The sequence below is a fragment of a genome, unplaced genomic scaffold (assembly GCF_019419815.1).
Source record: "Pyrus x bretschneideri cultivar Hongxiangsu unplaced genomic scaffold, Pyrus_bretschneideri_v1 Contig12, whole genome shotgun sequence".
In the NCBI taxonomy this organism is placed as follows: domain Eukaryota; kingdom Viridiplantae; phylum Streptophyta; class Magnoliopsida; order Rosales; family Rosaceae; genus Pyrus; species Pyrus x bretschneideri.
The window spans coordinates 3,794,433-3,815,543 of NW_025999413.1; the positions used below are offsets into that span (position 1 = coordinate 3,794,433).

Genomic DNA, 21,111 nt, shown 5'->3' on the forward strand with positions numbered 1-21,111 from the left:
TCTAAAAATAATATAGATTTTATTTTCCAAATAAATGATGCTGGGTGAAGGTTGGAAAACCCATCATGATTTGAATTTAACAGAACAAAAAAAAACCTATCCTATGATTTAATTAGATACAAATTGGTATTGTGCACTTTCAACGCAACAACGCAGAAGTATTAGTGTTACGAATTTATTGCCTCATGAATCTACCCAATTATATTAGGTGTAATACTAGAGAGATTAAATTTTTAAGTTAAATTTGGTAAATTAAATGATGTGGTTGTTGATGATTAGATTATTATTTAAATTTTGATTAATGTACTTACTTTTTGTTGGTGACACATCATTTAATTTTTAAATTTAGTTTAAATTTTTAATTTCTATAGCATTACCCATTATATTAATATATAATCTTGAATTAATTACAAACTTCTCCCTAATTCTAGTGGTTTTTCCATTTTTGTTCTCAAACATTTTTTTGTCCTAGGTAAGTTAAAGATGTGTTCAATAAATGCAGATGATGTTTTACCGTAGTGGCAGAAAACTATAATATTTATGCACCATGATGCAAGTTTAATCTCCACTTATTCTCATTTCCCATAACATTGAACAATTTAATTTACTAACGTTATTATTTGTAAACAAAAAAATAAAAAAAAAACTTTGTTAAATAAGAACAACAATGACTTCATTTACAAAATTAACAGACCACAATATCAACTATGTTAGCTCGAAAACTTTTTGCATCGATACCAAGTCAAGTTGATATAAGATTTTTTGTTAGCAAATGTAACACTGAACGACTACTTGCAATAAAAGACAATAACTAAAACGTATTAATCGGTTATTCTACTAAAATATTTTTTAGGGTAAAAAAATTCTTCATTCAGTTTTAATGGCGATTTTGAAAATCCAAATTAAATTGACAATTTGGGCTGGTACTTTCATTCATTTTTTTATCACAAATGCTGCATACCCCTAAATTGTTAATAAACACACATTAAATAATAAAGGACAACTTGGAGACAAAAATAAATAAAGTTGAAGGACGAAGGTGAAAAAGCTCCAAGAGTTAGGGCAGTGCTGATAAACAATATACCACCTTATATTTTCCATCAAAAGACATAAATTCGATGTTATGCCTAGAATTATGGCTAGAGGATCCTAGATATTTTTTAATTACATTGATTTATCGTACATTGTGTGATAAAAAATTATTATACATTTTTTTATTTAAAATTGAATATAAACAGTACCTAACAAAACAGCACAATATACAATGAACGAATATAATTAAATTTTTTTTAAAATTCTCACAAAGAGGATCCGACCAAGATCAGATGCTCTCTCGAATTATGGGATTAGCTGCAATATTTAAAAATAATTTATATACTTAATTTGTTTTTGTTTTTTGGAAAAATTAAGCGCCGTCAGCAACGGCAAATGCTTACCGCACTGCGATGACGCCTCTGTTTGGCCCCGCAGAGCCTAATCTGACATGACATTTGTACGGACAGTCTGCAAATGCGACTAAGCTGATAGACCAAACAGCTGATTGGTCTTTTGGACCACTCCCATCTCGACAACGCATTCCCCAAAACCACCGTATTTATCTCTCTCTTTCTTGCCATATCGAACGGAGTAAATACTAACCAACCATGAATGAACACGTATTTAATAATTAATATTTTAATCATAAATTGAACACTTATTTATTCGTGATTTGTTGTTAGCAGTAAAAGTTGCAGCTGAATTTTTCAGCAGCCGAGCTTTGTCCTTTATACTCAGCGCCTTTCTTCCACAAAACAATTAAAACCAAGGCACTCCCAATACAAAAATAGAAAGATACTACAAAAAAAAAAAAAACCATCTGTCTTCCTCATCCTGCTTTTTGCTTTTCCTCATCATCCAGCTCGCTTTCCTTTCTTGTATCAACCAAATTAGGGTTTTCTCTCAAATTTGGTATATTTTCCATCTCTTGGGTTTCTAAGCACTAAAAAAGAAAGTGCTATTTCTTCCGCTTCTCCCCTTTCTAGTTTTGGCAATATATAAGAAAAGAAGAAGAAATGGGAAGAGGTAAGGTGCAGATGAAGCGGATCGAGAACAAGATAAGCAGGCAAGTAACGTTTTCAAAGAGAAGGAGTGGATTGCTCAAAAAAGCTCATGAGATCTCTGTTCTGTGTGATGCTGAGGTGGCAGTTATTGTCTTCTCCACCGTAGGGAAGCTCTTTGAGTATTCTACTGATTTCAGGTCTGAACGTTACTCAAGCTTATTGAGCATATATTTTATCTGGGTATATACATCTCTTTTCTTAGTCTTGTTTGTTGTTAGTATTTTTTGCTTGTGTTTCGCCAGTCATCTTAAACATAAAATAAAATTAAACTTAATTAAACAACTTATACACTTAAGCTCCATCTCTCCCTCTACTTTTTTTCTGGATCTGCCCTTTTTATCGATTTTTTTGTACCATATTTAAGAGGTCGACATATTTACATGACAAAGATATACACAAAATATAACTACTTCAGTTGTCAGAAGAAGTACATGGCCCTTGTTCATTTCACCATTCGCAGACGTGACAAGGGAGTACTTACTGGTCAAATCATGAGAGTGAATTAGTTAATTAAATTTTAAATGCTAATTTTATATAAATATCTATATTGGTAATGTTCTTACATAATTCTTTTAATTTTTAATCATTAGATTAAATGAATTAAAGAGATTAATAGATGAAAATTAATAAAGTTGTGTGAGAGATAAAAATGAGTACAAATATCACAATCCTATCCATATACTTAAAAAAGGAATAATTAATTTCTGTAATCCACTTGCGTAATGTCTGAGATAAGGGTTATTGTCTCATATAAAACCAAACTAAGATGCAGTACCATGGGCGGTTGCTCTTACTTGTACTTTTAAAATTAGCAATTAATTTTTAAAATAATTTGTTCACAGGTGTTGGACCCGGGTGAGGGTTATTGAGCAATGAGTCATGATGGGCTTGGTGTTTTCCTAGGTTTTGTTACCTAGGATATATGTTTGAGCATCTTGTAAATGTAGCATATCCAATATGATTCTGGTTGCGCACCTAGGACTTAGGAGAAAGCACTCCTCCAATCATCCAGTAAGTTCTGGAACAGTTGCATAAGAAAAAGAGGGAAACGTATGTTGGTTCGTTACCAAATATAATATTTCAAAGATTGGTGAATTGTTCCAGTGATTAGAGTTTTCATGTCTTGTTTATTGTGTTTCGAAGTAAAACTCTCTTTTTTCTTAGTACATATGGTGTAGAAATATTGATCATTTTTAATAAAAAAATTACGATTCTCAAAAGGATTTTTCATTTTGGTGTGATTAACCATTTAGACAAGACAACAAGAATTAGGGACATCTGTAGCTAACAGGAATCCAAGTATTACTCTATATTGATGGTTAGCTAGGTCAATTTCCTAAACTTGTGTCTGTTTTAAATCATACACTTACCCAATGGTGGATGAGAACTTACAAAATTTTGGAAAACATTTTAAACTAGTATGAAATTACTTAAGAGATTTCATAAATGAATATTTGCTCACATCTATCACTAAGTTCTCTTTCTTTCATCACTTAATACTATGAGCTAGTAGTATTTCTTTTTACTTGTAAGTGAGAGACTTCAGGTTCGAATCTTGTAAATGGTAAGTTTGATACCAATTTATTTCTCCACCCCTTATTATAAATATTTCGTTCAACAGTTCTCTCTTTGCAATTTAGATTGAGATAGAAAGTTTTATAAAATGCATGATACCATTGGACATAACAGAATGTAAGTGTGGATATTAGGAAACTTATATCTATGAGATTATGTGAATATAAGGGCTTGTTCTGTAACATATTCCTTCTATTGGTTTTAGATTTCTCTTATTGTTTAAGACGGAGAGGAGGTATACAAAAGAAAAGAGTGACAAAGAATGGTCGGAGGAAGGGGGTAGAAATGTTTGAAGAATACTATATAAAATGGAAACTAATTAAAAACTAAAAACTCACTAATTTTAAGTTTTTGTTTCGTTAATTATCCTTCATTAGTAGCACTCCATTCTCCTCAATCCTTCTTCACCCTTTAGCCAAAAAAGTTACTAAATATAGTTTGTAAGGAAATAAGTTATTCGATTTCACGAGTAATGTATATTGTCATCAAGTATAACTTTTGCAATTTTCCCAAAGAGTAAAATCATGTATGTTGTGTTTGGACGAGTGATGACCAAGTACTAAGGGATTTAAGCTATATTAGCCAGAAAGTACTACAAAATATAAGATATGTGGATTCTGAAGTCTAAAAGCAGTGCATTTGCTGAAATTTGTTAGTACCAAGGGATTTGAAATTACTACTTAAAATGAGTTATTTGAAACTATTGTTTAAGATGAAGGCGTAGACCAGGCGTTTCATGGATAATCCTACCTAAACAAAACCTTGAGGCATGAGGCGAAGCCTCAGGACCTAAATTTTTTAATATATATATATATATATATAATTATATTATACAAAATATAATACTTTGTAAAAAAAAATCCTTTGTCATGAAGTGCACAAGTCATTAGTAAATTTAACTCAAACATACAAACAAAGAAAAGAAATCATTCATCCAAATATGGTCCACATAGATCGAAATATAAACAAAAAACAAAAAAAAAATTGGTAACAAACAGTCTTTTTTCCTCATTAATATCTCACTCATTTACAACAGTAATATGGCCCATATACATCCCACACTCACTCTATTTCTCTCGGTACACTCTCCCTCACTCTCACTTTCCCTCCTCTCATTTGTTAATATCCACTCATTTTACAACATTAATATAGTCCACACACCCCCCACCCACTCTTTCCCTCGGTACTCTCCCTTACTCTCACTTTCCCTCTTGTTTCTCTGTGTCTCTCTCTCGTTAATGCCCACTCATTTACAACGTTTAAATGGTCCGTATACATCCCCCACCACTTTTACCCTCAGTACTCTCCCTTACTCTCACTTTCCTTCTTCGCTGGGTGGTAGCAGGTGTTGCTCAGTTGGTAGTATCACGCGAAGAAGAGAAGGGAGAGTTTTAGTGTTTCACAGAGAAGAAAAAGAATGCGAGGTTCCAAGGACTCGAGTGTCGAATGAAGAAGACTAAGAAGAAGTTTTATTAAGAAAAAAAAAGGCTTATTTTTAGCTATGCCCTCTGGAACTTCATTTTGATCTCACCGTACCCCCTATAACTCAAAAGTCACAACTTTTCTCCCTAAAATTAAAAATTTGTTTCACTTTTACTTGAAGAATCTCTCATCTCTGAAACTTAAAGGTCGCCTCCTGAAACACATGTGGGACCCAAGACTCTATATTACTATGCCACATACAATAAATTTGATTATAAATCTCCATTATGCGTTAACATTCGACAATCAGAGAATATTAAGGTTAAAAAGATTGAAGAGATGAAAAAAATAAAAAAGAAATTGATTAGCCTAGCGCACCCCAATTAAACCCACATAAGAAATTAACATATCTAAGGCTATGTGGAGCGAATTTTGAGTTTTATAGAGACGACTTTCAAGTTTTAAGGGTCAAAATGGTGTTAAAATCGAGTTCCAAGGGGCAAAGTGGAGCAACCTATGAGTTTCAGGAAGTAAAGTTGTGACTTATAATTTACAAAGAGTAAAGTGAGATCAAAATGAAGTTTTAAGGGGCATAGCTAAATATAAGCCTAAAAAAAAATTGCCCAAGACGCCCTATGGCGCACCTCGGCCACGTCTAGGCAAGTTTTTGCCTACTTCCACTCGGGTGTGTCTGTAACTAATTAGACTAAACTCATTGGTACATGGAAATCACTCATCGAAACACAACATAAATGATTTCACTTGCATGGAACAATGTAATAAGCTAAACGTGTTTACAAGAAAGCATTACTCATAAATTTGAGGTTAATGGCCCGTTCATAAATGCTTCTCTCAAAATCACTTTTACTCATAAACTTGTTTTTGTTGGAAATACTTTTCATTAGAAGGACTCTAAAAAAGAACTTGGAAGTAAAGCACCAGTAAAGCATTTAGTGTTTTTAAACACTTAACATTTTTTAGCAAATTATTGTCCTTTTGGATCCCAACAAGTTGATATATTTTCTATACTTGTATTTACTCGGCCCCCAACCTTACAGTTCTAGCTCCTGAGTCCATGGTTTTGCAAATTAGAGAGACATAGCCACTCTTTCGCTTTACTGTCACCAAGATAAAGGGACTCATCAGTTTAACCGTCAAACTAAGTGTGTTAGAATCTATGCCTGATTTCAGTTCAAGCTATCAAGATGTGAGCTGAGTCAACAATTACATTATGCTCTAATATTTTTCTAACCTATATACCTACCTCTCTCCTTCTCATTGGGGACGGTCAAATATATAAGGAGAAATTAAGCAGGGAGGTGTCTATATGACAGATTTTATTTGGTCTACTGCACATTATTCTTTAAAGCTTAAAAGTTTGTGCTGAATATATGCCAACAATTATCTTAAATTTTACATTTTAAATGTTTAGTCTCGAAAAATAGTTCATTCTATTGTCCAAAATACCGCTTGTAAATTGTCTTAATTGGAATAGTTCATTCTTTTGTCGTTTCCTGTCAAAATATATTATTAGAAGACTCTCAACCTAATGTATACATGCCTTGTGTTTCCTATGCTTATCAAGTTGTAGGGTATGAAACCAAATTGTAAACAACAATTGTATACGTTCATGACTGGCATGGTGAACTCTTCTATTTCCAGTATTAGAAATAACACATGTTATTAACGTGCACAGTACTGTAATGTAACGAATGTAATCCCCCTAATGAAGCCTTAGCGATTGCACTAGATTACAACTGAAAACGTTGAACTGGATATGTGGGTTTTCGTAGTGAGTGGTGCTGGCAGAGAAAGAAATACGTAGGCTGCTGCATAGTTGGAGAACTCTGCGAGTCTATCTCGTTTCCAACATATGAAAGGTTGTTCTCCAGAGCAAGTTTATATTGGCCGATTGTTCAAGCTAGGGCCTTCTTTCTTAAATCCCAACGATATGTATCAAAAGCTATATATAACAAAAGTTTGGGCTTTCGTGATCATTCTTGATTTCGCTTTTCAACAATTCATCTACTTTTATGATTCTGATGTATTCTTGGACAACTATGTATGATGTGCGCTTATTTTATATTTATAAGCTTCATTGGCTTGTCATTCTGAAAGATTTCATTTTTGTGAAGCATGATGAGGATTCTGGATCGATACGACCAATATTCCTATGCAGAACGGCAACGCACCGGAGCTGATTCTGAATCACAGGTATTTAATATTCTAGACCTAGTACTAAGAATATGTAGTAAAAAATGAAAAGTTGCATCAATTAGGTTTCTTTCTTGTATATATGTTTTTAGACTCGGGAATTGGTTACAAATTGAGGTCCCTCAATACAATACTGATCCGCAAGAAATTGATTTAGGGTTGTTAACTGATTGCAAAACCTGCCTTTCTAATAAGGTTGGATTAGGTTAAGCCATTAAAGATCCTGCAGAATCCCTAGTTTTCTGGTAATTATATTTTTCATTTTATATGCACCTCATTATTTTTTAGATAGTACCGTACAAAAGTAACTGTGCGTAATGTAGCCTTGTTAAAACCTTGTCGGGTATTTGAACCCTGTCAAAGAAATAATGTCAGGAGCCTCCTAAGTCCTAACCAATATTTGTAATACTTACCCATGGAGATGTTCTTGCATTTGAAAATCCTTGTAATAATTTCTGAATCTTAGATTGCGTGATAAAGCTTGTATGCTTCTTACAGGAAAACTGGCTGGTGGAATACCCCAAGCTTGCGGCAAGGATTGAAGTCTTACAAAGGAAACTAAGGCAAATTATTTAAGCTATTGTTATTTAATTCAAGAATTTTATTGAGACAGGAAAACGCTCTTGAGAAAATCTAATTAAATAAATATTGTTCGAGTGAGAGTGATATATAGTAATTCCTAGATGCATGTAGTCTAATATCCTAGTGGATAGGGTGTTGGGTTCCTACACATGCATCCGAAGTTCGAAACTTCCCTCTCCCCCTAAACTATTGTAATAGTATCCTTAGCCTTCATAATAGTAATTAAAAAAAAAAAATATATATATATATATATATAGCATTGATATATTTATGAAGAAATTGTTATGAGAAAATGTTCGTAAGTTGTATTTAACGTCTGTTTCTCTAGGAATTTGGTGGGAGAAGATTTAGACCCCTTGAGCTTGAAAGAGCTTCAAGATTTGGAGCAACAGCTTGATACAGCCCTTAAGCGCATACGAACAAGAAAGGTAATGAAGTTACTTAACTCAATTAATATAAATCTCGAATTAATCATATCTGTCATGGATTATATATAGGTAAGCTACCTTGGCATCTAATTAATATAAATTAATTTATACTTATTCCATATATAATTCTGACATTTGCAGAACCAACTCGTGCATGAATCCATTTCAGAGATGGACAAGAAGGTAGAATGTTGTTCCAATATGCATGTGTTTGTACGTGTGCGAGGACATTAACTAATCGTTGTATGTTTCTGGGTTAATTAGCTTAATTGTTACCTTAACTATATATATACCTTCACTCAGGTGGGCTTAGCATCACACTTTAGGTATGTTTAATGGGATTAACATCATATTCAAAGATGAAATGAAACTGGTGTTTATGCATGCGCATTTATGCGTGTCTGTATATCTCACATTGTGACTTGTTCCAGCAAAGGGCTCTACGGGAACTAAACAAGTCGCTAGCAAAGAAGGTAATTAAAAATTTAAAAGCGTTCTTATATATATATATATATATATATATATATATATATATGTTTTATTTATGAGAAATATTTTTTTTAGAATATTAATAAAATTAAATCTTGGATATAACAACAAATATAATTGATCCAAGGTGAAGGAGAATAAAACGATACTTGAGGAAGAACATGACCAGGTGCAGGTAGTAGGGCAGCAGCAAACTAACCAAGGCCGCCACAACTCAACTACCCTCATGCTCATGCCACCGCCGCCGCTGCCGCCCCAACCCCCATCAACACCAACACTACCTACTTTTCGAACGACCAGGTACGATCTCCCTCTCTCTCTCTCTCTCAGCAATGTTTCCAATGATCATATTATTTTAGGACTATATAAAGTACAAGAACCGGAAACACATTAGGGTTGCGTGGAAAAGCTAATTATATGTATGTAGAAAATCATGCAGTGGGGGAGTCCAGGCAAGAGGAGCAGTGGATGACAATGATTCTGATAAAGGCGGAAGACCTCCACCTCGACCGGCTGCTGCTACAAACACACGCATGCCACTGTGGATGCTTTCGTCATTTGAATGAAATATATGCTTCGCCGGAAGACCTCCACCTCGACCGGCGGAAGACCTTCTAAATTCTAATGCATTCGCCATTTGAATGAAATATGAGCTTTCGCCATTTGAATAAAATATAAGCTTTGCTATTGTAATTAAAGAATAATATTAAAAACAATGTTTCTTCAAACTTGTAATTAATATTCTAATCGTCTTGAAAGAAATTTTGGGGATCACTTAAGTGAGGATCCAGAAAATATTTCAGGGGATCACGTGTAAAAGTTTACAAACATCTTCCAGACATATAATAACCTTAAGAAATAAATCATAGTTCCATCATTCATAACTTATAGAACAAATAATAATACAAGTTACAATAGTCCCCGATGCGTTTTCATATTCTGAAAATGTTGCATTATAGCTTCATTGTCAATGAAATAAAACATTGCTCTCAATATAAACCATCATGCTATCACTCAACCATCGATCTTCCATTCAGTTACGCAATGGAATCTTCACAATATTCATAGCATTAAAAACTCTCTCGACTGAAGCAGTAACAACTGGTGAAACAAAAGCCAATGTAATTAGTAAATACACATGATTATATACTCTATTCCTCCTCTTCTCCACCATTTTTTTTTTTTTTGGCAAGGCTACCAATTCCTTTCAATTGAGAAAATTCACTATTTGAACGCATATCAAATATATAATGCCCAAGTTGATCTTCAAGTTCCAAGAGTTGACAAGTAGTAAATTCATTCGGATAAAATGAGCAAAACAAATTAGCTTTTGTTCATCAAAAGCCAAGAATGAATCATCCGGGCTCAAACTTGCTAAACAAAGAAGCAACTCTGTATTTATCTCATCAAGCAACTATTTAATTCCACAAGTTGCTTATCAACAATAGCAACAAAGAGCTCCATATGATAATGATGGAAGTTTGTGATTCTTTGAGCTCTACGCCATGATCTCCCTCGAGTAACATATCCATCATCCATGTGTTTATTTTGTTGGCCCTTGGTGTTTTTTTTAATAATTAAACTAAGGGTCCGAAACTATGCGTTTTGACAAAGTAATATTTATTTTAAAAAATAATAAGAAGAAGAGCCACTCTTAAATTTGGAGGACATGTATGAAACCAACTCCAATCTTTAAAGGGGCACCACCCAAGTTATATATGGACATTCATCGAAGTTCGGAGGGTTAGCACTCAAGTTATCCCTGGACATTCACTGAAGTTCGGGGGGTCAACTGACCCCTTGCCTCTCAATGCATCCGCCTCTGTAAGTGATGAATTATGTAAAGTCCCACGTCGAAAACCTAACAATTATTTCTGACTTGAGCATAACTACTGTTTGTCTTTTTGAATTATTACTCCAGTTGTAAGTAAACTCGAACTATTTTTTTGGTAAATTAATCTCTAGGACTTTTTGAAATCAAGCAATTAACCCCACTGTTAAATTTGATGAAATTTCGTCTACTTTGTTGTCAAATACTAGCACAACTTGACCCTCAAGAGTGAATCACATGCTAGTATTTGACAGCAAAGTATATGAAATCTCATCAAAATTGACCGGGTTAATTGGCTAATTTCAAATAGATCAGGAGGTTAATTTACCAAAATAATAGTTTAAGAAATCAATTTCAACTGGAGTAAATAGTTTCAGGGTTCGAACGACAGTATAGCTTATATTGAGAAGTCATCAGATATGGTCGAGAATCAAGTCTTTCATTTTTATACACATATTGAATAATTACATAAACAAGTCCGACATCTCAATGTGATTGTTTTCAATACAACTGTGTACTTGACTTAATTGTGGTTACAAATGATATTAGTTTGACATATATACATGGGTTGAACCCCTTCATAATCTGATTACAACTTCTTCCATAAAGTGAATAAATTGAAATAATGGATGTCAATTTTAAATCTAATCCAATTGTTTCTTCACATCGAATAACTGCTGTTCTAATCGTCTTCGTATTCACAGTCGCCACTCTCATACACATGCTGCCTGCACGAAATAGAAACTCACATTGGTATCCTCATCAAAGATACACATAACGAATAAGTGAAAAGAAGCACATCGCAACCAACGGTGCAAAGCTCCGAGAGCATTACCAGTTCATGGAATATTATGTGATCAACAAATAGAACACTCCGAGGAGGAAATGCGCGCCTCTATGAACTAGTGAACTCTTTCAGGGTAGTTCAGTTATCAGAAGGAACTTTGTATATAAAAGAAGCTAAAGTTACATTTCTTTTGTTTGTGATTCATATTTATTTTCTATGAGATTTACTTTCCCTCAAAAAAAAGTTCTATGAGATTTATCCTAATTTTACCGAGGTGGATAAATGATCATCATGTAATTGTGGAATAAGAACATGGACGAAGTGCAAATTTGTTCACCTTTTGACCAAGTGAAAAGAAATCCATACCTCAATCTTTCACAAAGCCGTGCTAAAGCGTCTGAACCTGTTCTAGACGCAATGTCCTCAATCGTAGAAGCATTCTTTAGATTAACACTATCTGCAAGCCTAAATTCACACAATTCCTTCAAGGTACATGCATCAGTCAACACGGCTGAATGGCCACCACCAGCTGCAAGTTTTCGCACTTCCCCAACGCACCTGTGCGATGCAAACTTCAATCAATGTGCCAATCAAGATAGCCACAAAAAAACCGATCGTGAACAATTTATCTGTACCGTACCAATCAACTGGAGATGGATACCAAGCGTAAGTTAGTTTCTCATTAGATGCTTGACCATAGCTATTGTAGCCCCATCCATGAATTCTTCCATCCCTTGTAGAGATAAGCGTGTGGGAGTGTCCACACGCAATGAGTTGCACACTAGTTGGAATAACCAACGCAGGAATATTCCGGAAAAATGACTGAGATTCATTAGGGTTGCATGAAAATAATCCCGTTTCAGGGCCAAGGCCTAACTGCCCTGCACGACCACCACCCCAAGCATAAAGAGCTCCCTTCTGAGTCACAGCACATGTATGTACGCCACCGCATGCAACATCCTTTACGACTATTCCATCAAGTGCGACCACTCTCCTAGGCAATAACTCTTTCTCCCCAGATTGAAGGGAACAATGCCCAAGTTGACCCATGTTTCCTAGCCCCCAAGTATACCTATGAGGGCCAAATAAAATCATTGTGAGGAAGAATTCCGAGAAGAAACCGCAGTTAAACAAACAAATGAATAAACATTGTAGTCAAATTACAATAATAACCGACTCGTTGGGAAGACTACATAACAGATCAAGAGTATATGAGTATAACTGGCATGTCACTTCATAACACATCAATATCAGATAACCTCTTTATCTAGAACCTTGGTTAGTAAAATAACTGAGACCAAAGCATTTCTCATAAAAAATGGCTGGCCCGTCATAATCCCAGTTCCTTCGCGAACAAAGTTCAGAATCAACAAGGGTTCGATATGAATAAAAAATCACAGATTAAAAACAAATATAAATTCCGAGAATGCATAGTCGCATAATGTGTCCAGTATTCTAGCCATCCTGTCTCCTTTTAAATGTGAGATTCCCATACGAAGATTTTCGCAAACCTTCTGAACTAAATGTGCCATGGGGATAACCACAATACTTAAGCTTAGATGTATAACCTAATCTCCATCTAAGAATTCCTCAAATCACTTACACCTCGCCTTTTTCAGATATAGCTGCTGTGTGGTACTCCCCGCATGACACTTGGGTAATCTTCACAAGCTCAGGGGCTTCATCTAGGAACTTCGCATATGCATTTATTATACGAGCCCCCTGTAATCCTTCACATGTAAATCCTCTGCCAAGCTGACCGTATTCATTATATCCTGGTGTATCATCACAGTATTAAAATTTGATTAACTAGAGGTGGGAGAAGATGAATTTCAGGTTTCTTTCATTTTCTCTACGGGATATGTCTCTCTAGCAAAATTTCGCAAAAATAACGACATCATCAGAAACTAAAAAATGGAATATGCATTTACCCCAAGCTTGTAGCAAGCCATCCTCTGATAAAGCCATCGCATGAACTGCCCCACAAGACACTTGACGGATAATCTGTGAGAAACCTTCTAGTAAGTAGCAGGTATTAAGTTTGATAACCATTCACTCTACCCAAATAAAAGTATTTCACTATATAGTGTTCCTTTTCTGAAGCATTCGATACAACAGGTGTTCCTCCCTAGCAATTGTTCGTCAACCAACCCGGGTGATGACAATAATCAAGGTTATTAAAATTACCACCCCAACTTTTTCTTAACAGAACCAATTTACCTGATAAAAGAAAATGATTTTATCCAAAAAAATCGTAATTCTGAGGCCGAACAATTGCAACCTATAAGGAAAAGCATAATGAATAGGAAGGGTAGCATACGGTGTTTGGAGAAAAGGCTCCCCAAAACAAACGTGGAAGATTCGATCCCTGTCATGAGAAGTAGGGGTAAAGGTAAACAAATCATTATCTGCCAAAAAGGAATGAAAGCAGGAATGACGCTAAAGAAAATCATAGTAGGACCTGATTCTGCCCCCACACCCAAAGCCTTCTTGTTGAGACGGTTCCATCATTTTCACGAGGTTCTGCAATAGCAGCGGTACAACGTGCTCCACAAGACACAGATTTCACAAACTCTGCCTGTAATTGCTTCACTTTCTTCGGATTTTTTCTTCGCTCCTCCGTTCCATCTCCCAATTGACCAAAGTCATTAGCTCCTGATCAATTGCAAACACAATATACATTTACTCCATTAACTACCACAAACATATGACTTGTCTCCATCATTGTAATCAACCATTTCCAAACCGAGAAATGGCGATTTAAGACGGGAAATCGTTCGTTCCCACAATGCCATTGATTGAACTCATAACTGAAAGATTATCATCACAGAGCCATACAGATGAATCATAACCCGGGTAAAAAAAACAACCGTCTGATTTTAGCCACAAAAAGTCATCAAATTTACTTACATTTTTTTTAGAAAGATCAATTTTACTTCATCAACTACCACAAATGAACCATTTATCATTACTCATAATTTGCAATTTGATTAAATTCAAAAATGGAAGAATTGAAATTTATAAAAATTAACACAATAAAATAAAATAAATAAAGAAGAAAAAAGAAGATGAAAGCTTAATTACCCCAAGTGAAAAGCGACCCGTCTGAGGTAACAGCGGCGGTGTGCTCGCGGCCGCAAGTAATGTCCAGCCACCGCGAATTAGCCCCCGCCGTACACCCAAAAAGCTCCGGCGAGAGCTGCTTCGGGATCCTCAGCTGCTGCTCCTTCCCGTTCCGACCCGTCTGCCCGGACTGGTTATATCCCCACACGTATATCGCACTCTTGGTCGGAATGTTCACCGGCTGGTTGCGACCCAGAAGCTCATCAATGTCCATTTTCATAAATGTCCTTCACAAATTGAACGACAAAGTTGCAAACTTGCAAGTCAACGAATTTGAAAAATGTTAACAAATTTGAATCCAATTAAAGGAGAAAGTTGGGAGCTTTACAAAATGGGTGCTCTGTTTGGTTGGATTTTCTCGGCAGCCAAGCAGAGGAGAGAGAGAGAGAGAGAGAGAGAGAGGGCGAGTGGTGGAGATACCTGAGGTGAGGAGTCAAAGTGGAAGAGGAAGAAAGAAGGGAGAAACTGAAAAATGGTTGCCGTTAGTCATCTGTGAAATATAAAGAGTTACATGTTGTGTTCCGAGAATCTGGGAGGTGAACGCGGAGTCGGGTCGGGTTCAGTGGTTGAGGCCCGCATGCAGCTGCGTAGAACCAATGAAATTTTCTCACCACAAAAATATATTTCAATAAATTTACACATATGTCTGACAAAATTTAAGATTTCTAAGAAATTTTAGTAGGTTAATTACATTAACACCCCCTGAGCTTTATCGAGTTTTCATAAAACCCTCTTACGTATGAGACATTACAGTAACACTCCATCATGTTTTAATTCACTTTCACATAACCCCTTCAGTCAACATTTTGCTAATAAATTGACAACTTTACCCTTATAGCTAATTAATTAAATAATAAAAAACATATTAGAAAAAAATATTAAAAATAAATAAATTCAACATTAAAAAAAATTAAAAACTTAAAAAATTGAAAGAAAAAGGAGAGAGAACTCTATATCCTCCCCAGCTCCACGACCCACAGTTTTTCCTCCCGCCGTCCCACCATCGCCTTCATCCCTAAACCCTCCCCGGCTCCTTCAGTGCCTTTTCCTCATCTTTTTCCTTCTAAAGATTGGCCAAATCGGACTCGTCGTACTCCTTCTCGGCCTCGGCTGCCTCCAAGGGCTTTGCTATTCCACCTTGCTTGGAAGACATGGCTGCGATCTAAGGCAAAAGGCTTGCTCGATTGGTAGACGCAGCAGCCCTAGTTTAGAAGTTTTAACTTTATTTTTTTTTTATGTTTAATTTATTTATTTTTAATATTTTCTTTTTCTAATATATTTCTTTATTATTTAATTAATTAGTTATAAGGGTAAAGTTGTCAATTTATTAGCAAAATATTGACTAAATGGGTTACGTGAAAGTGAATTAAAACGTGAGGGAGTGTTAGTCTAATGTCTCATACGTGAGGGGGTTTTGTGAAAATTCGATAAACTTCAAGGGTTGTTAGTGTAATTAATCCAATTTTATAATGATAAAGATATCAATGATGAAATTTTATTTTCTAGGATTTATGAATTTTCTTGTTTGGTTAACCTAAGAATAATGGAATTTGAATACTTAATTCTTATTTTTAAACTCTTACTCGTAGAAACTTAGAAATAACACATATTTACATGAAATTTAAACTTGAGAATTGGAGGTCCCAAATTCCAAATTTTTTCCCATGCAAAAATTTTGTATTTTTATGTTTATAAATGCAAACAAGGAAATTGGTGCATGTCAATTTATAAATTTTGACTTTTGGCAAAATTTCAAGTTTATTTTCCTAATCCAAGCATAGTGTTAGTGAAGGTTATGTATTTTTTATTGCAACTCTAAAAATTTAATTACACTCAAGATTTTTTAAGTTGAGAAATAATATGGACCAATGCACAATGATTTTTTTATTGCTAATAACAATACACATTTTTTTTGTTAATACTATGTTTTAGTGGTATTCTTCTTTGTTTATGAGTGAGAGATCCTAAATTCGAATTTCAAAATTCACAACTAATTTATTCTCTCCCACTTTAGTCTAAATAAATATGTCTTTGTTTCAATTTTTTTTATATAATTTAAGAACTATTCGTCAATTTGCCGCTGACCTTATGAGACATTGCTAATTACTCTCATGAATTTTTATAACTAGCCCATTTTTTTTTTCTACTATTAGATTTTCAAATTTTAGTCTAACATGTCGTCCTTTCTTGTCATGTGTAGTCCACCTGAGATGAACAATTTACATGGCGCGAATACATCGTCACATAATGTCTCATGCCAATAAGAAAAGTGATACTTTTTTTTTAATAAACGATTATCTACACTAACGGGAAGGGGGTGGGTTTAGCCTCACAATGGGCAAGCAATAATATGTTCAAATTTGTCTTTAGTGAGAATTGAACCTAAGACCTTTCGCTTACAAGTGAAGAGGAATACCACTAGACCGTAGTATTAAGAGGCAAGAAAAAACGACACTTAAACAAACAAATTACACATGTTTTTATTTGGAATAGGATCCTCTCTGGATCCTCTTTGTGGGGATCCAGAGGATCAATCAATCAAGTCCGTTTATCGTACATCGTGCGGTTAGAAATCATTTTGAATTTTGAATTTAAAGAGGATCCAGAATCAATCAATCGTGTCCGTTCATCGTGCATCGTATGACCAGAAATCATTTTAAATACTTTTATTTAAAATTAAATATAAGTAATACATGACGAAAACTGACCGCACGATATACGATGAACAATCATAATTTGAGGATCCCCAAGATCCTCATAAAAAGAATCCGAAGATAATCCTCCTGGTTTCATTAGGACGGCATACCACCGTGTCATATAGTCCATCCACCTGGGAAATTTTTGACTTTTGAGGGTAAAATGTCATTACGTTTTATGCATCGCTGATGCATTGGATCGCGTCAAAATGCCATGCAAGTCCTCCCACGAGAGACTTTTTTTTTAGAGTGTAATATCCACACATTCTTTTTTATTTCTCCTATTTTTTTTGGAGTGTGATATCCACACATTCCTTTTTATTTCTCCTACACCTTCTTAGTTTTCGATCGTTGGATTAAATGAATTAAAGAAAATCAATAGACATAAATTAATAAAAGATGCGTAAGAAGTTTTTTTTTATCAAATATGCCACTCAAGATTATCTCTCGTTGACCTTTGAGTTGCGTGGGTTATTAATAGCCTGAAAATAAAAAGATGGAAAAGTCCGCAGAGCATCTAAAGCCAGTACGTGGGAGTGCGATTGCCTTCTCTTTCTCCAAAGACGCAAGCTTTTGATAAAATTACAGTCTTTACAGACAGACAGGTAACATAAGTGCTTAGCAACTTTTAATGAAGGCATCAAAGCTTTCTACTTGACTAGATTCATTTGTTTCATCAATCGTTGTGTTCGAATTTGTATGGATATGTTGGTCGATGTTGGTTGGCTTTTGATGTCAAAATTGCCCAAGGGAATTGTTCTAATTGCCGTTAATTTTGTGGCAGAAGTAGATACATGGCTGGTGTGAAAAAGCTCATCCAAATCGACATCGTTTCGGATACGGTGTGCCCGTGGTGCTTTGTGGGCAAGAGAAATCTTGAAAAAGCTTTCGAGGCATCTCGTGATCGATTCAACTTTGAGGTTCTCTCTTTTTCCCTTTTGTTGGTTGTTGTTGCTGATGTTGATGTTGTTGTTGTTGTTGTTGACGGTGTTGTCTAAAAGCGGTTTTTGACAACAAAAAACGCTTCTGAATAGGTTTGGTAGGAAAAATTAAAACTATTTCGACTGTGTTTTTAATAAAACCACTTATAGTAAAAGCGGTTATGAGCATCAGTGCTTCCTACAAAAGCAGTACCAAACCGACCCTTAAGTGTATATAAGTTGTTGGTTTTGTGTTGTGCCGTGATTCCATCCTAAATTGTTGTCACTATATATGAACTTTTCAGGTTAGATGGCATCCATTCCAACTTAATCCCAATGCGCCTAAAGAAGGCGTTGATAAGAGAAGTTATTACGAGGAAAAATTCGGGTCTAGTAGGTCGAAACAAATGGAGGCTCGGATGCAAGAGGTATCGCTGCAATTCTACGACTCACCTGTACAAATCGAACACATAAAATACATGTTTCCTCTCATCTCTCCGGTCACTCACTGTGTCCCCTTTGACAAGTGCAGATTTTCAGAAGCCACGGCCTCGAATATAACCTGTCCGGACTCACGTAAGTTTAAAGGATACTTATTTCTTCCTTTTCCATTGTTACGCTGATTGTGTAATCTGTAAACAACAAATTCGTGATGGAGGGAAAGCCCGGAAAAGGTTTTGTTAGAACTTGGATTGCAGTTTATGTATTAAGTTATTAGCATTGTATCCAAATTGTACAGGGGAAGTACTCTAGATAGCCACAGGCTTATCTATTTTGCTGGGACTCAAGGGCACAATAAGCAACACGATCTTGTGGGTGAACTGTTTCTCGGATACTTCACACAGGCAAAATACATCGGGGACAGGTAATTACGAACAGTTTCAGGCCAGTTTTCGATGACTTTACATCTGTATGCCTTAAGGTTGTATGTAGTAGTGATTTCTTTGTTTGTATAGTTATGTGTCAAACGTTGTGAACCGCTTCCATGGGAGAACAAATGAAGTAGGAGTAAATGCTTTTACATCCTTAAATCTGAATTAAGAGGCACAACACAAATATTTGCAATTTGGATACAGGGAATATCTTCTGCAAAGTGCTCGAAAGGTCGGAGTAGAAGGGGCCGCAGAGTTTCTTGAAGACCCCAACAATGGGCTCGATGAGGTTTGTTTGCTGATTCCTTCGCGTTGCTATTATTTGCCAAGTTAACAAACGAGAACAGAACGTAGATTTGAAGATCGACTGATTCAACTTATAAGATTCGACCTTCTATATTTTCAATAGATCTGACGTTGCTTGTTATGATAAAATGAAGGTCAATGAAGAACTCAAGAAGTACTCAAGAAACATCAATGGAGTTCCACATTTTCTGGTGAGTGATGAGAATGTGAATATTGAACTTTTGTTAGATTAGCTTAACATATCCTCTACTTATGAATTCCTTGGTTCTTTCGGCAGATTAACAACGGAAAGCACGCGTTAAGTGGCGGTCAGCCACCTGAGGTGTTCTTGAGAGCTTTTGAAGCAGCTACAAAGTGATGCAACTGCAACCTCATGTATACGAGCTTTCGCTCTCCATCTCCAATAAGAATCCAACCCTGGAAATATATTTTCAATACATACGAGTAATTTTCATGTTGTTTGAGTGTGAATCATGAAACTTTTTTTTATTCGCGTGATGTAAGAATGCTAATGGTTCTGAGTGTAATGTGCATCAATGGTTTGTTTATATATTTCTATCCATGTGACACCGGGTTTTCTCTTGTTCCTTTATTTTGTTCTGGTTTCAAATCGCTGTGTTTTCACGAATCACGTTGCTAGTAAGATTAAAATGCTTGAACTTCGACATGTTTCTGCAACGCCCACAACTACATCGATTGGCAAACTCTGAAAGTCGTTTGAAATATTATTCTGTTCCTTTGATATCAAGGAAGAGGAATCGAACACAGATGCTCGGGCAGAAGACTTTTAACCACTGAAAGCAAATAGTTATATTGGTTCATTTAGATGAGAAATATTCATCATGCCAAAATATACTAGCCAGGTCAAAATTTTGTTTGCATGAAAACTCAGACTTAAAGCACAGGAGCTACGTGGTAGGCTGTCAAACTTTCAAACGTTTACAGTCCACAAGGTTGTCCGAAACCCACTACGCCAATTCATGAACAACTTTAAATCAAAAACATCATCAGATCCTCGTACGTTTAAGCTCCATTTGTTTGATCCTTCATATTTCAATCGATATGGCTAGAAGGAAAAAACCTGTTGGAAGTTGATATAGTTGCAGACACTGTGTCCGTGGTGCTTTGTGGCGAAAAGAAATCTCGACTAAGCTCTGGTGGTAGGTAACGATCGATACGAGTTCGAGCTCCGATGGCGTCCGTATCAACTCGACCCCCGATGCCCCTGAAATAAGCCATCCACAGGAAAGAGTATAACGACGAAAAAGCTCGGCAAAGATGTGTCCGAATTGTTCGAGGAACGTATGTCAAATGTAAGATGTCATGCACCAAGAATCTCAACGGATAAATCCATATAAAGAGGGAGGAGGGATACTGAGTTTATTGTCATGCACCAAGAATCTCAACGTATAAATCCATATAAAGAGGGAGGAGGGATCCTTAGTTTATTTGAGGGACACCTTCGAAAGGCATGCTTCAAATTGTATTTCAGTGATCTGAATCGTTTATTTTCTTTTGTAATGTGCTGAAAAGGTTGACGTAGAAGGGGTCCTAACAATCGGCTCAATGAGGAATGTTCTTCAATAGATTCTAGCATACAACTGGAGATATATTTCTCATCTTTATGTAGCTCTCATCACGTAACCATCGTGTAATAAGACATACGATGAAGGTGATACATCCCGGAACAACCAAGACTTAAACACGAGCAAAAACAAAAACAGCGCATTGTGGTTTTCTTATTTATGATTCTTTTTTATGAAACCT

General features: G+C 35.6%; 3 protein-coding genes across 8 annotated transcripts; 2 read left to right on the forward strand and 1 right to left on the reverse strand.

The window, feature by feature from the left end:
* Positions 1–1,708: 1,708 nt before the first annotated feature.
* On the forward strand, positions 1,709–9,583 carry LOC103966772 (truncated transcription factor CAULIFLOWER A). The gene is given in 9 exon segments (XM_009379980.3): positions 1,709–2,236; positions 7,232–7,310; positions 7,809–7,873; positions 8,221–8,320; positions 8,462–8,503; positions 8,752–8,793; positions 8,937–9,109; positions 9,249–9,360; positions 9,362–9,583. Coding segments are annotated over 9 exon segments (864 nt in total). The 5' UTR covers positions 1,709–2,051; the 3' UTR covers positions 9,428–9,583.
* Positions 9,584–11,060: 1,477 nt separating this feature from the next.
* Positions 11,061–15,667, reverse strand: LOC103966773 (ultraviolet-B receptor UVR8-like). Of its 3 annotated transcripts, none has more exons than XM_018652276.2 (9): positions 14,971–15,667; positions 14,512–14,777; positions 13,889–14,082; positions 13,748–13,795; positions 13,359–13,431; positions 13,031–13,202; positions 12,068–12,499; positions 11,794–11,985; positions 11,061–11,368 (listed from the first exon to the last, which is right to left on the reverse strand). In XM_018652276.2, exons 2-9 carry the CDS (start codon positions 14,768–14,770, stop codon positions 11,323–11,325), a joined length of 1,416 nt encoding a protein of 471 aa, XP_018507792.2. In that variant the 5' UTR covers positions 14,771–14,777; positions 14,971–15,667; the 3' UTR covers positions 11,061–11,322. The 3 variants fall into 3 exon arrangements, with proteins under 3 accessions (XP_018507792.2, XP_009378258.2, XP_048433976.1); XM_009379983.3 differs by having other exon boundaries at positions 14,879–15,663; XM_048578019.1 differs by having other exon boundaries at positions 14,512–15,666.
* Positions 15,668–17,707: 2,040 nt separating this feature from the next.
* On the forward strand, positions 17,708–19,896 carry LOC103966774 (uncharacterized protein YwbO). 4 transcript variants are annotated; one of them, XM_009379984.3, is made up of 8 exons: positions 17,708–17,851; positions 18,031–18,166; positions 18,472–18,594; positions 18,699–18,742; positions 18,906–19,031; positions 19,243–19,327; positions 19,479–19,535; positions 19,622–19,896. In XM_009379984.3, the coding sequence occupies exons 2-8, from the start codon at positions 18,041–18,043 to the stop codon at positions 19,700–19,702; spliced, it is 642 nt and encodes a 213-aa protein (XP_009378259.1). In that variant the 5' UTR covers positions 17,708–17,851; positions 18,031–18,040; the 3' UTR covers positions 19,703–19,896. The 4 variants fall into 4 exon arrangements, with proteins under 4 accessions (XP_009378259.1, XP_009378260.1, XP_009378261.1 ...); XM_009379985.3 differs by having other exon boundaries at positions 18,037–18,166; XM_009379986.3 differs by having other exon boundaries at positions 17,709–17,851; positions 18,034–18,166.
* The last annotated feature ends 1,215 nt before the right edge of the window (positions 19,897–21,111 follow it).